At 44.0% G+C, this 13,437-nt stretch overlaps 1 protein-coding gene across 2 annotated transcripts in view; it reads left to right on the top strand.

Annotated features, from left to right (window-relative positions):
* Positions 1–6,220: 6,220 nt before the first annotated feature.
* NPSR1 (neuropeptide S receptor 1) overlaps positions 6,221–13,437 on the top strand; it is a 60,802-nt gene continuing 53,585 nt past the window's right edge. For both annotated transcript variants that reach the window (XM_075022533.1, XM_075022532.1), the window contains exon 1: positions 6,221–6,840. In XM_075022533.1, the coding sequence (XP_074878634.1) occupies positions 6,694–6,840 (147 nt within the window). In that variant the 5' untranslated portion in view covers positions 6,221–6,693. The remainder of the gene's footprint in view (positions 6,841–13,437) is intronic.

Genomic DNA, 13,437 nt, shown 5'->3' with positions numbered 1-13,437 from the left:
AATAATGGAAATGATGCCTTGTGCACAACCGCCAGAGGTAGCAGACAAGGGCATAAGGAGCGGAAGGAGAGAAGTATTTCTCTCCCAAAGCGGATATGATGTGATATCCATATACTGCAGTCTAAGAAGGACTAAGAATTGGTTAGAATAGAATAGAGTAGAGTAGAATAGAATAGAATATTTTCAGTTGGAGGGGACCTACAATGATCATCTAGTCCAACTGCCTGTTAGTTCAATTAAACGTGGGCAAAGGGAAGAAAAATGCTTTTAAGCAACAATAGGAAAACTGCATTGAAAAGAATTCCTATTTATGTATGTTAAAGGGAATATGTGTTGGTGGTGGCTGTTCAAAACACTGCAAGATGTTGGCTTGTGGAAACCTTGAACCCCATTTTCCTCCAATGGCCTTCCTGTGCTGTGCAAAACAGAGCTCTGGCCCTGCTGAGGCTCTGGCTTGTAGCTCAGAAGACTGTAAATGCACAAGCTGCTGATGCCAGTTGTAGACAAAATGGGAACTAGTACCTGTGTCTGCAGAGCCTCTCTGCCCCCCTTTCAATGTGCATTAGTGCTCGTTGTAGTTAACTAGGACCTTAAGTGGAGGGAGGAGAAGGACAGGACATCCATATGGCTGGTGTTTTGTTCTCTGTGGTTGTCGTGTTAATGAGCAGACAGTCTGCTGGGTGATGCAGGCAGGCAGGCTGGCTGCGCACCTGCCGGGCATGCTGGGAGCCAGCCAGGGCTCACCTGAAGCCACCCTTCCCATTTGGCAGCCTAGCTTTCTTTCTGAGCTGTTTTCGCTTTCCAGCTGCAGTGCTTTGAGAAGGGCAGACGGTGCCTTGGCAGTTGGAAGCAAAAGATTTTGAAGGAAAAATCTTTCTGGTGATGATGCGAGTTGTGAATTTGTTCTCCCTACCTATAGGCATCCCTATGCATAACCGCTTACCAGGACCTGATGGATGTCATACATGTTGGCTACCTGCTCAGCTCCTTAAAAGTAGGAATACTCCAAGTGACTATGTTGACTGCCTCAATATTTTATAGGAATGCACATTTATCAGGTGTCTGTTTCAGTTCATGGGGCTTGGCTCTTTTTTCGCTAAAGCTACTTGCAATTCCAGTCACAGAGCAGGAAGCGATCCTGCTCTGCGACAGATTGAATGAATGGAGAATCAGGCCCTTGCAAAATATGTGATTTTCTTGATGGTTATATTGAGGGGAACAGAGCAAAGCGATTTGAAATTTCAGGGTGTCTGACAGTTCCACTAACATGACATTCATATTTAATGGCAGTCCTCCACGTGTTTTCTTCATCTGCTTGCTTCTTTTCAAAGATAATTCCTTAAGGATTGCTTATTCTCCTGCAAGAGTTTCTTAGCAAAAACAGATAAATGGCTGTGTATCCTTTTTGTAAAATGGACCAATCTGAATTAAAACTACAAACAGTAATGAAGATGCGAAAAAATCTCCTCCTTTTTAAATTTGTTTATCTATGGAAGAGAAATAACATGCTCGTATTTTATCATTACTATTATAAAAATATTCTGTGATTTCTACAACTCCAGTGCTTTACTATGGGTAAAATCTAGATTTTTGTAAAAGATCTGATCCAAAACTTAAATTAATAGGAAGAATCCACTTGCTGGCAGTCTAGGGATCTGATTCAAAGCTGGATAGACACTGACAGGTCAGAGATCAGGCTGGTGTCCAGCAGAGAGCAGTTATCTCATTCTGTGATACTTCTAATATTTCAAAATTGAGTTTGTTCAGATTCTGGATGAAAATCAAACACAAATTTCTCCATAAAAGGGAAAGGCTCTTCAGCTCCAGCTGCCAGCCTCTAACGCCAGAACTCAGAAATTTGGTGAGCACAGTGGGCTGTCGGCCCCGTGGCCTGAGGTGACCCATGTGGCACAGCTGGGACAGTCACAACCCGGGACTCTGCAGTGTGTAGCTGAGATTCACACACTTGCAAAGAGCAGCCTGGGAAGGGCTGAGATATTGGCAGTGTCAGCATGCTGCTGCCAGACTCCCAGGCAGCACCTCTTGGTCCTGCTTTGAGATACAGATCCTGAAATAAAATGCTTGGGAGTGAGGTTGTAAACAGGTTCTGAAATGTTGCTGTGTCCCCTGAATCTTCAAATCCTAAGTTACAGCCACTTCATTCAGAAAGGTGGAGAATGGGAGTTAGCGGTTTCTGTCAAGAAAAACCTAGTAACTCTATATTTAGCTCATAAAAGATCATTGCTATCTCAAGTCTTTGAAGATATAGAAACTTGGCGTCTTCACCTGGAGGGTCTAAAAAAAAAAAAAAAAGTAAAAATGTGAGTGCAAATGTGGTGTGGCAATAGTTACATCCTAGCTAAAGCACATATGGATCCCCCCTGCTTTGCACACAGCAGTGACCTAGAAGGGTCCAGAAACACAGGTGTCCTTTCCCAGCCACAGCCCAGGCTCTGGGGCCACTTGCAGCCTCAGTCAGTTCCAGTTCTGAGGGCAGCACTTTGGGTATTGCCTACCTGTGCTGAACAGATACGAACTACTCTGGAGGCACGGCGCCAAAGGAAAACTACGTGCATGCTAAGCGGCTTGTAAGTTAAAGGAAAATGAGCTTATGTCAGTCAACAGGAATTGTGTCACTAATGTCTAGTTTCTGCTGCTCTCCTGTGCAGCGGGGAGGGGAGAACGCAGCTCTACAGTGGTCCTGTGCTGCCAGCGTTGGGAGCTGAGCCCCTCTGCAGGGCTCAGATGTTCAGCTTCTGGGGAGAAGGGCTGTGTGTTGGGAAGAGCAGACTGACCTTCCTCTTCCAAAGCCAGCATATACAGATTTGGATAAGCACGTTTTTTACAGAAAAGCAATTAACTTGCTGTTCTTCTAGAAGCAAGAAATCTCTCTTTCTTCCTGCAGTCTGATAGCATTATTTCTTGTTTGCATTTAATATGATTATGCCCAACTACTCCAGGGTGCAGGAAACTCCAAGCAGCAAAAATCCAAATATTTTTCAATTTACTCCCAATACTGACTAAATGCAGCAAAGAGAAATCTACTGTAAATTCTCTGTAAAAATAAAATAGACTCGAGCAGATCTTTTTTCTGTCCATTTCAGATGTACCTAAACTTTTAAACAGACACATCAGAATATTTAGATTGGCTGACTTTTGGCAAATTATCATGCACAACAAATGCTGCCACACAACAGTTTCTATTGGGGAAGACAAAATAAGGAAATGCATAGCATAGAAGGAACTGTGTATTCCTGTATAGTCCCTCCTTCTACTGCTGCTGGGTTTTGGAGAGCAATGGCCATCATGGCTGTGATGGCACCTCTGCTTGCCATGGAGTGTCCACACTGTGGTGTACAAAACGACCCATCTCCACCTATTGTGTTTCACAGCTGCTGTGCAGGAAAGACCAGAGTCTCTGCATGAGAAATTTCTGGCTTCAATAATCTAAATCACTATTTTGTACCTGGTCTTTAAAAACTTTGACTCATTGCTTCTTTTTTTTCCAGCAGTACCTTCATCTATCTCATTGTATGAATCTCCTGGTTTCACTTTCTGCAGTTGTACAAGGTTTCCTCTTCTTGCCAGTCAGGAAAAATATAGCCCTGTGGAGAGATACAAGATATGTGTTGCAGGTCTTCCCCACATGCCTGCACATGGAGGATATCAGTTTTGTTACACGCTGCAAATGCAGAGTATTCTCTTCAGCTTTCACTGAAGCCATTTATGCTCTTAGGTTTTCTGGTCCTTTGGTTCAAGGCTTTATTTAAGAAAACTAAATTTGTGTAGCTTTTGAGACCAAGATAAAGGGAATGGCCAATGAAGTGGCCTCTAAAACTGGTCCTCTCTATTATTCTTCCAGATAATGCATTCTTTTTGCTGAAAGATTATTTTCAAAATTGCTTAATCTGTCCTACTTATGAAGCATGCTTATGCTGTGGTGCAATACTAAAGTGTGACTTAAAAAAGAGCAGTTCAAAAAGGTTAAGAAAGCAGCATCACATTTTATTATGCATTAGAAAAAAAATTCTTTGAATAATAATTTGAGAGCATTTTATATTAAAGCAGAGGGAAGACTCAATTTCTCTCTGTAAAACTGTCTTAATCTCTTCAACCACTGAAAGTTCTCGGAGACCTTTCAATGTCCTAGCTGAGGAAAACAACAAAGTCAGTTGTAGGAATCAATCAGCTATTCCTTCTCCAAAGAAGAATTGCTAGGATTTGATCTTGCCTTTTATAGGCTTTTGAGGTTCAATCATTAAAGTCTTTTATTTTGCCATTCATTTCAGAGGTATTCAAACAGCTTGCTTAATCTCAGGGTGGGGAGTCAGGTGGGGAGCAAACCCCAAACACCAAATTTTGGAGAGCTGTCATGACTTTGTAGAGATTTAAAAACAAAATGTTGTATCCTAGAGAGTTAGGTTAATTCTAGATGTGGTACCATTGACAGCCCATGGCTTCAAATTCTGTGACTTAAATGGAAAGAAAACAGCATTTTAGCAAAACCAGCCATCAACAAACCAGGGCAGTGACAGTGACTGAGAAATACTCAAAGACAGAAAAGCTAATAGTAATGGAAGAGCTGAATTACCCCTCTGTAGACTGTAAAGTGCTGGAGTGGGGCATGGTATAGCCTTTTATAGCACCATAAGCACTACTGAGAGCAAGTAGCTAGCAAAGGCACAAGAGAAGTCACTCTTGGTTATTCTGAGAGCTATGCATGATCTGCTGTGCGATGTAACTACTGAAAAGCTTCTTAGTGCCTGTAATATGCTCAAGCATAAGAGCTCTGTGGGAACGAGAGCGCCAAAAAAACCAAAACATTCAGTGTAATAAATTTTAACTCTAAGAAAGAGAATCCTCTAAATATCAGAAAGCAAGGTAAAAAGAAAGAAGAGCAGCAAAAAAAAAACCCTGGTAGGATGCTTACAAGAGGCTTGAATGCTACCTAAATACTGCATAGCAGAGGTTCAGAATCAACCTGTATGATCAGTCAGAAAAAAATTCAAAAATATTTCCTGCTCTCTTTTGGATAATATATTACTGAGCATTTTCCCAATGGTTTTCAGCAAAACATAGCGGTTCTGGGACATTTCTTTTTATCTGATGACACTCCAACCTATGCATCATTCGCTGCTGTTTAATAGTGCTCACTGGTGCACATGGATCAGTGCTGATCCTTTCTCATCATGACCGGTACTAATTATCTGTACGGGCCTGAACCCATTCCCTCCTCTGAATGACTCCAGCATCTCCTGGGGATGTCTGAATATTGCTCAGACACTCAGAGGTTTCTCCAGTCCCTAAAGCAGCCTGGTCCAAAACCCCAGATCCAAACATGTCCCAACTTGGAAGGGTTCAGGGTCAAAACCTAGACCTGAATTTCACTGCTTGTGCCCCCATTCCCTGCTATTACTGGCCCAGGGAGCCAGAGGGCCCTGCAGCCACCCCTTTCTTGCTGCTCATGTGAGTGGGGTGGGCACAGCCCCACCTGGACTGTGGGTGCGGATGCTGTGGGCATGTTGTGGAGACCCTTGCTCCAGCAGCTGGGAAGAGAGTGTGCTGTGCTGGCCAGAGTTTTAACACCTCCTGAGCTCCCCTGTGGCCATCCGTGCTTACATGCGCATAAGCACAGGAGTGGGTTCTGCAGTGATCAGGTAATGGGACATTGAGTTGGTGGGGCATGGCTGTGAAAGGCATCACATTCTGCTTAGGATTGTGTTGGTATCGAGGCAGAGCATCTCCACAAAGCTGAATGAGTTCTGTATTTACATGGGATTTTGTGCTCCGGTCAGGGAAGGTGTGTGTACTCTCATCTGCCACCTTGGTGTAAACCTGGGGTAATGCTGCTAGAGATGGGGAAAAACATCCGAGTCAACAGAGGGTAGGCAAGATTGGTGCCTGTAAAATCAGTGAGTAGAAAGATAATTGATTACCTTGTTCTGAAGAGTTCTTGAGCCTGAAAGTAACACTAGCAGTCTCTAGGAGCCGTACCTTTCCAGACAGGTTCTCCACACAGTGAAGAAAGCACTGCCTATACTGGCTGTGCCACACATTTGAGCTGTTTGCAAAGGTAAGTGCCAAGGCCTATTTATGATTTTTTTTTTTTTCTTGGTAAAGACAACTTCAGAAGTCAGATAGACACTGACAGGGAGACCGTGACAGCTTAAGCCTAAAAACTTAATAGGGTTTTGCTAATACAGGAGAGCATGTTGGTGCTTGTATACGGATATACTGTAATTCTGCAGGTAATCAGAAATCAAAGCGGGCTGAGCTGGGGTAAGTAAGCAAAGCTGCTGAGTGGAATAGCCGGGCTCCTGAGCTTAATGCAAGGAGGAGGTCCATGCTTTTACAGATGTGCCTCACTCCAGAGCTGACAACTTCGAGTGCAAGACAATCCAGAGTCCACAAGGCACATGGCTGGGTCCATGTGTGCTGACTTTCTTACATGCTGCTGGAAGGACCGTGTGGATGGCTGTTGTCAGAGTTGTACCAAAGGAAAGCTCAAAGGGATGATGCCAGCTTGGCTTCTTTTTTTTTTTTTTTCCTATCACTCAGCAGCACCGAAGTCCAATGCCTCTGCTAGCCAGTGGTGGAGCAGTGAGAAGCTGGTTTTGTTGCTGCATTTTTACAGGAGAAGCCTGGCTGCGTTAACTCTTACAAAAACCTAGACAACTCGAACAAAATCCAGTGATGGAGGTCGGCTCCACAGAAGCCAGCAGCAGCTCCCAGGGAGGCACTGGCTGGCTGGATCTTACCCTTGTCACCTGCACTGAAACGGTGACTTTCACTGAAGTGGTGGCAGAAGAGGAGTGGGGATCATTTTACTATTCTTTTAAGGTATTCTTTTAAGGTGTGCATTACTTTTCTCACATGCTTGCAGCTTTGGTGGATTTTCAGCACCTCTGCAGGGAGGTGACTAGGATTATTGAACTTTTTTGCCCAAATATTGGTCGTTTTTTCCCCTGCAAAAACAGCGGACAGCATGTGTGAGGCATTTACTGAAAAACAAAATAGTTGTAGGAATTAGAGTTCAGATTTACAGGTCTTAGCCAATTGTATCCCTTTCCAAGAGGGGACAGTACTGTTTTCCTATAGAGGTATTGTAATTATACATGCATCTTTAATCAAAAGCCTGTATATCTTTTGTGTAATTTCTTATAGCCATCATCTTGACCTAAGGGATTTCTTTTCAATTTTCAAGCTGCAACAAACATTGTACACAAGTGAGAGAGTATTCTGTTGGTTGGGTTTTTTTGTTGTTTAGTTTTGGGGGGTTTTGATCATTAGGGACAGGTTCTAATTAGTTGATTGGTTTGTTTGTTTTTAACTTGAGTGGGGGATGCAGTGTCTCTTGAAGGCTGCTGTTAAGAATGCACCAGATGAATCATTCAGGAGTGAATGCTGTCAAATGACATGGGAAGTGTATTCATTCATCTCAAAAAAACCTCATCACCCTTGCAATATGTGAATGTAGGAAAAAGATGAAAGAGGTACTGAAATTCATCTTTACTTCAGATTTCTGTGCCTGTTGTCATTGCTTAATTTCACTCTGCATGCCATGTGTCACTTACTTTACTGTTTTGGCATGTTACACAAGTTCAAGTTATTAAAAAGTCTGACAAGGAGTACCCTGACATTCCTTCTGCAGCTTAGGACCAAAGAGATCACTTTCGACTGGAAAGATACAGGCACTTACATCATTTGATAATATGTTAGGTAAAAGGGGATATGTTCAAAGGCAATTTTGATTTCTGTGAGATTGTTAGTGCTCTGACACAATGCCAGTGGAATCAGTGGAATTACAACAGATTTCCACACCTGTTAATGAAAAGGTTGATCTGTAGTTCTACAATTAATTAATGAGGGTCTCTTTTAACACACTTTTAACATACATTTTTTTTCTTGATAAGACAGTACTTTTTTATCTAAGATTTCAAGTATGAAAATTATTTTTTTTCTCTTCTTTTTCTCTCCATGTTAGACTCTTAAAAAGCTCTTGAAAAAAAACAGAAACGACAAGCAAAATATTTTTAACAACTTTATCTCCTTTGTTCTTTCCACAGTTAGGGCTGTAAATCTGAACAAAGTCATGGGAGCAGTATTTTATAATGGTAAAAGTGACAATTAATTCCATGATTAGAAAGTCCCCAGGCAGAACAATGCTCCTTAATAGGAGAGATTGAGTAAATTACAATAATTAGGAAACCATGGATAGTCATGCATGTTCATCCATTGCTAAAGGAAACTTAGTTCTGCTAGCTGAGAGCTTCTCATTAGACTTGCACTCCTCTCTCAGATGTCTAGCTCTGGCATATATAGCATGAACTTTGCAAGGAAGTTCACTGATTCACATCAATTACTTGCTGTTGATAGGCATGGAAATATTTTGACTCTGGAGACAAGTGACAACTGGTGCTGCTGCAGGAAAGGAGGGATGAAACACCTGCTCTGATGACTATGGCTCAGGGAAGACAGAGGTCCCTGCCAGCAATTTCAGCTCTCTGTAAAAGCTCACATGTGGAAGGTGCTGCTGATACCTGCTGACTCAGTTGGCTGTCCTCCACCAGCTCTGCCCACATTGTGGCCGTGTCCTTGCCCCTCTGAGCAAGCAAAGCAGCATCTCCTTCCTCTTCACAAGGGTCTAGTTAAGCAGCTAAAGCAATAAAAGGTTCAGCTTGGAATAGGCTGAATGGATTAAAAACCAGAGCTCAGTGCTCAAAATGTAGCTACAAATGGGGTTTTGGCTGTTTATTGGGATTTTCAAACATGTAGCCCATGGCTGATGGTAAAGGCAGGCTGGATGAATGGCTGCCGCACAGGTTGACTCCAGAACCTGCGTGCCAGGATGCAGACAGAGCACACAAACTATTTTTGCTTGGGAAATGCAGGTGTAACCTATCTTACCAAAGTGGTCATAGGAAAACCTGATCTAAGCCAATAAATGGAGTCAAGGGAGTGACACTCACACAGTACTTGGAGCAGTTCCTGTGTTAATGACTTTTTAACAATTTTACCCAATGACAGCTACATAGGGTATCTCACATGCTGCTCAAACTATGAGAGCATGTGCTGGTTTCTTCTTTTCCTCCCATTCTTCAAAAGGACAGCCTGTACCCACCTAAGGTAGTGTCTGTGTCATACTGTGGTAGCAGTGTGACAAAAGTAAAATAATCCACCTTAGAGAATTTCAGTGCCAGAAATTCCTGTTACAGACTGAACTGTGAGTGCTTCCCTGCTCCCCCTTTCAGAAGTATTTGAGTTTCTGTCTATTCCTCTTCAGACCTTAACAACTAAAAGTCCTGCACTGCTTCAGATTAGAAAGCATTTTTCCAGTTCAATTAGATTTCTTCTTTTTTTTTTTCTTTGGCTGGGAAATAGAGCATTTCATCCACTTGGAGGAGCACACATTTCCCTTCTGGTAGTCATTACTGTAGCTCCTTGGCCAGTTGCTCACCAAGGCTTTGCCCAAGAAGTCTGCTTTGAGGCCGTGGCCATGTGTGCTAACTAGGCTGGCTCTTGGCGTGCAGTCGCACCCTTTGGGGCAGGATTGGGTGCACCCATGCACCACTCAGCATGCAAGATGAGCTGATGTTTCCCACAGCAAAGGCACTGGCTCATCCCCACCTACGTTCAGGTCTTGCTGCTGTGTTATGGCAAGTGGTCTGAAAATCCAGACTGTATTTCTTCCCGGGTGGTTGCCTTTACATGAGGCATCCAGCTAGGTTACTGTCTTAAACCACAAGAAATCCTGTTGGCTGCGTCGGCACCAAATTCAGAACAGATGTGCAAATTGGTTATAATTACAGCTCCAACCTCCTAGGCCAAAGGAGAGTTCACTACATCCCTTTACAATCTCCCCCATATTTATTTAATCTACGTGTAAAAGGGCTCTATGCGAGTGTCAACTGCCCTCTGCCAAATACAGTAATCTGAAAAGAACAGAGGTTATCTGAACAACCGTGGCCTTCTTCCACTTTAGGACCTTCTTAACTCTATGAACCTGACAAGGTGCAAACCAGAAACCTGCCTGGAGAGAAGTGGAAATCTCAAAATAGCTTTGCCCTGGTTGTCCACAGGGTTGGGAGGCTTTGTCAGTTGGGAGGCTTGATGACTGGATGCTTGCCAATGTGACACCCATTTCCAAGAAGGGTCAGAGGGAGGATCCGGGGAACTACAGGACTGTCAGCTTGACCTTGGTACCGGGGAAGATTATGGAACAGTTTGTCTTGAGATTGCTCACGCGGCATGTCCAGGACAAACAGGGAATCAGGCCCAGTCAGCATGGGTTTACAAAAGGCAGGTCCTGCTTGACCAACCTGATCTCCTTCTATGACCAGGTGACCCACCTAGTGGATGAGGGAAAGGCTGTGGATGTTATCTTCCTTGACTTTAGCAAGGCCTTTGACACTGTCCCATGGCATACTCCTTGAGAAGCTGGTGTCTCACAGCTTGGACAAGTGTACTCTTCGCTGGGTGAAAAACTGGCTGGATGGCTGAGCCCAGAGGGTTGTGGTGAATGGAGTTAAATCCAGTTGGCAGCGGGTCACTAGTGGTGTTCCCCAGGGCTCGGTGCTGGGCCCGGTTCTGTTTAATATCTTTATCAATGATCTAGACAAGGGGATTGAGTGCACCCTCAGCAAATTTGCAGACGACACCAAATTGGGAGGCAGGGTCAATCTGCTTGAGGGTAGGAAGGCTCTACAGAGAGATCTGGACAGGCTGGATGGACGGGCTGAGGCCAATTGCATGAGGTTCAACAAGGCCAAGTGCCGCGTCCTGCACTTCTGTCACGGCGACCCCATGCAGCGCTACAGGCTTGGGGGGAAGAGTGGCTGGAAAGCTGCCCGGCAGAGAAAGACCTGGGCGTGCTGGTTGACAGCCGGCTGAATATGAGCCAGCGGTGTGCCCAGGTGGCCAAGAAGGCCAACGGCATCCTGGCCTGTATCAGAAATAGTGTGGCCAGCAGGAGCAGGGAGGTGACTGTTCCCCTGTACTCGGCACTGGTGAGGCCGCACCTCGAGTCCTGTGTTCAGTTTTGGGCCCCTCACTACAGGAAAGACATTGAGGTGCTGGAACATGTTCAGAGAAGGGCAACCAGATTGATGAGGGGCCTGGAGCACAAGTCTTATGAGGAGCGGCTGAGGGAAGTGGGGCTGTTTAGCCTGGAGAAAAGGAGGCTGAGGGGAGACCTTATCGCTCTCTACAACTACCTGAAAGGGGGTTGTAGTGAGGTGGGTGCTGGTCTCTTCTGTCAGGTGGCTGGAGATAGGACGAGAGGAAATGGCCTCAAGTTGCGGCAGGGGAGGTTTAGGTTGGATATTAGGAAAAATTTCTTTACTGAAGGGGTTGTCAGGCATTGGAACAGGCTGCCCAGGGAAGTGGTTGAGTCACCATCCCTGGAGGTATTCGAAAAGCGCGTAGACAAGGTACTCCAGAACACTGTTTAGTGGGCATGGATGATGGTTGGACTTGATGATCTTGAAGGTCTTTTCCAACCTTAATGATTCTATAATTCTATGATTCGTCAGGGCTGGAGGAAGCACCTCCGCTTGCTAGGCCCCCAACAGCCCCAAAGCTTCTCCAGTTATAGGAGCATGTGCTTATCCTCGGAGAAGATGGAGTCGGGGTCATCTCTTTTTTAAGAGGTCTGCTAAGAAATGGGATGCCCTACTTTTATGCAATAGGGTAGATGTTGGAGTCATCAAAAAGAGAAAAGTCCCAGCTGCTGTTCCTTTCTTGGTGAGACTGTGTTCCCACCATCATCTCCTGCCTCCCAGGAGAGTGGGCTTACTTCCATCATCTAGTACATTTTCTTATTTTGTTTTCTGATGTGTAGAGTTGAGCCCTCACCTGTGCAGCAGGACACAAAGGTTTTGTCGTTTACACCCAAGGTTGGTTGGGAACCCCAGACTCTCCCCTGCCAGATGGGAACCCCAGTCACTGGTCCACATGTTGACATCCCCCTCCTTCTGGCCCCATGAGTCCTGGTCCCTGTGCCATGCAGCATTACCACATCAGTGACACTGAAGTGTTAGAGCTCTCAGGAGGAACAATGTGCATATCGAATCCACCACAAATGATTTTACACATATAATCTAAATTCCCAGTTCGTTTCAGGAAGGACTGTTTGACTCTGCCTGTGACTGTCCTCCCCCCACACTGTAGCATTCCCCATACCTGCATGTTTTAGCCCATGTAGCTCAGATATTAAACAGGACTGCGCAGCCATGCCAGAGTAAGCACAAATCTAAGAGCATGTGCTGCTTATCCATGGAGCCTAATGCTCTTTACAAAGGTCAGGGCTTACCATCTCCAGCAAAGAGCTGAGGAGACCAACACGTGGAGAGAAGGTTTGCATTGACTTGTTTTATAGGACTATCAGGTAACAAGGATTTGGCTCCAGGTATCCTCAGGGCCTGTTTAAGTGAGAATCTGCTGTCCCTGTCATTTCATCCAAATGCAGGAGTGTCTTTATCTCCTGGGCAGCATTCGCCTATGCTATTGCTCATTCTGATTTTCAAGTAAACCTCACAGAGCATCCCATCACTGAATACATAACAGAAAAATAATAATGGGTGCTGTCAAATTTCTGGAGCAATCTCTGCAAATGCAATCATACATTTTAGAAAAATAAGCATATCAAGTAATTCATAAGTGACTTTGCAATCTTTCGGTGGGGGGAGAGGAGGAGAATTAAGTCAACACAAACAAGTTGTCAGGAACTCCTGAATGCAGTCTCTGCAATATGCTGTAATGACTATTGCTATTCCCAAGATGCTACACTGAGAATGAGAATGTAATAGCTGATATCCTTGTGAAACTGCTGCTGCAGTGCTGTTGGCCAGCCTGGCTTCATCTAGTAGCTTAAATGCAACACAGAAGTGATCTGGTTGTATGACAGCCCAACTGGGGGTAGCTGTGAGCCAACTGATTTGGGCGGTTTTATACTAGCAACCCTCATACTTCTGACTCCATGATCCATTCGGCCACAACTAATACTAGAAAGTATTAATTTCTCCAGTTTTTTGTGATGTTTTAATTGTACAGATTAGGCATACTTAATCATTTTACCTCTTTTTGTGATTAAGAAAAAACAGCATTTCACAGTTTTAAATAGGGTTATCAAAATCATACAATTATGGATGGACCATGGTGTGACCTAATATTATCTCTTCATGTTGAAAATGTTCTAGGAAAAAATAGATAGGTACACCATGAAAAATGTATCTTTCATTATGACATTAAAATCAGGGATATCTGTTTGTCTAATTCTGTGGAAGTTTCCTAGGGTAAAAAAATCCTGCAATAACTGAACAGTAGTGTCCTCAGTTATTATCTATCTTGTACCAAAACACAGCAGAATGGTGAATGTGAACTATCGGCTAGTAAAATTGAATTATTACCATTTGTTATTGACTTAAAATCTTCCCCTCT

Source organism: Buteo buteo, chromosome 2 (assembly GCF_964188355.1).
Source record: "Buteo buteo chromosome 2, bButBut1.hap1.1, whole genome shotgun sequence".
Classification (NCBI taxonomy): domain Eukaryota; kingdom Metazoa; phylum Chordata; class Aves; order Accipitriformes; family Accipitridae; genus Buteo; species Buteo buteo.
This window is presented reverse-complemented; position numbering and strand designations above follow the sequence as displayed.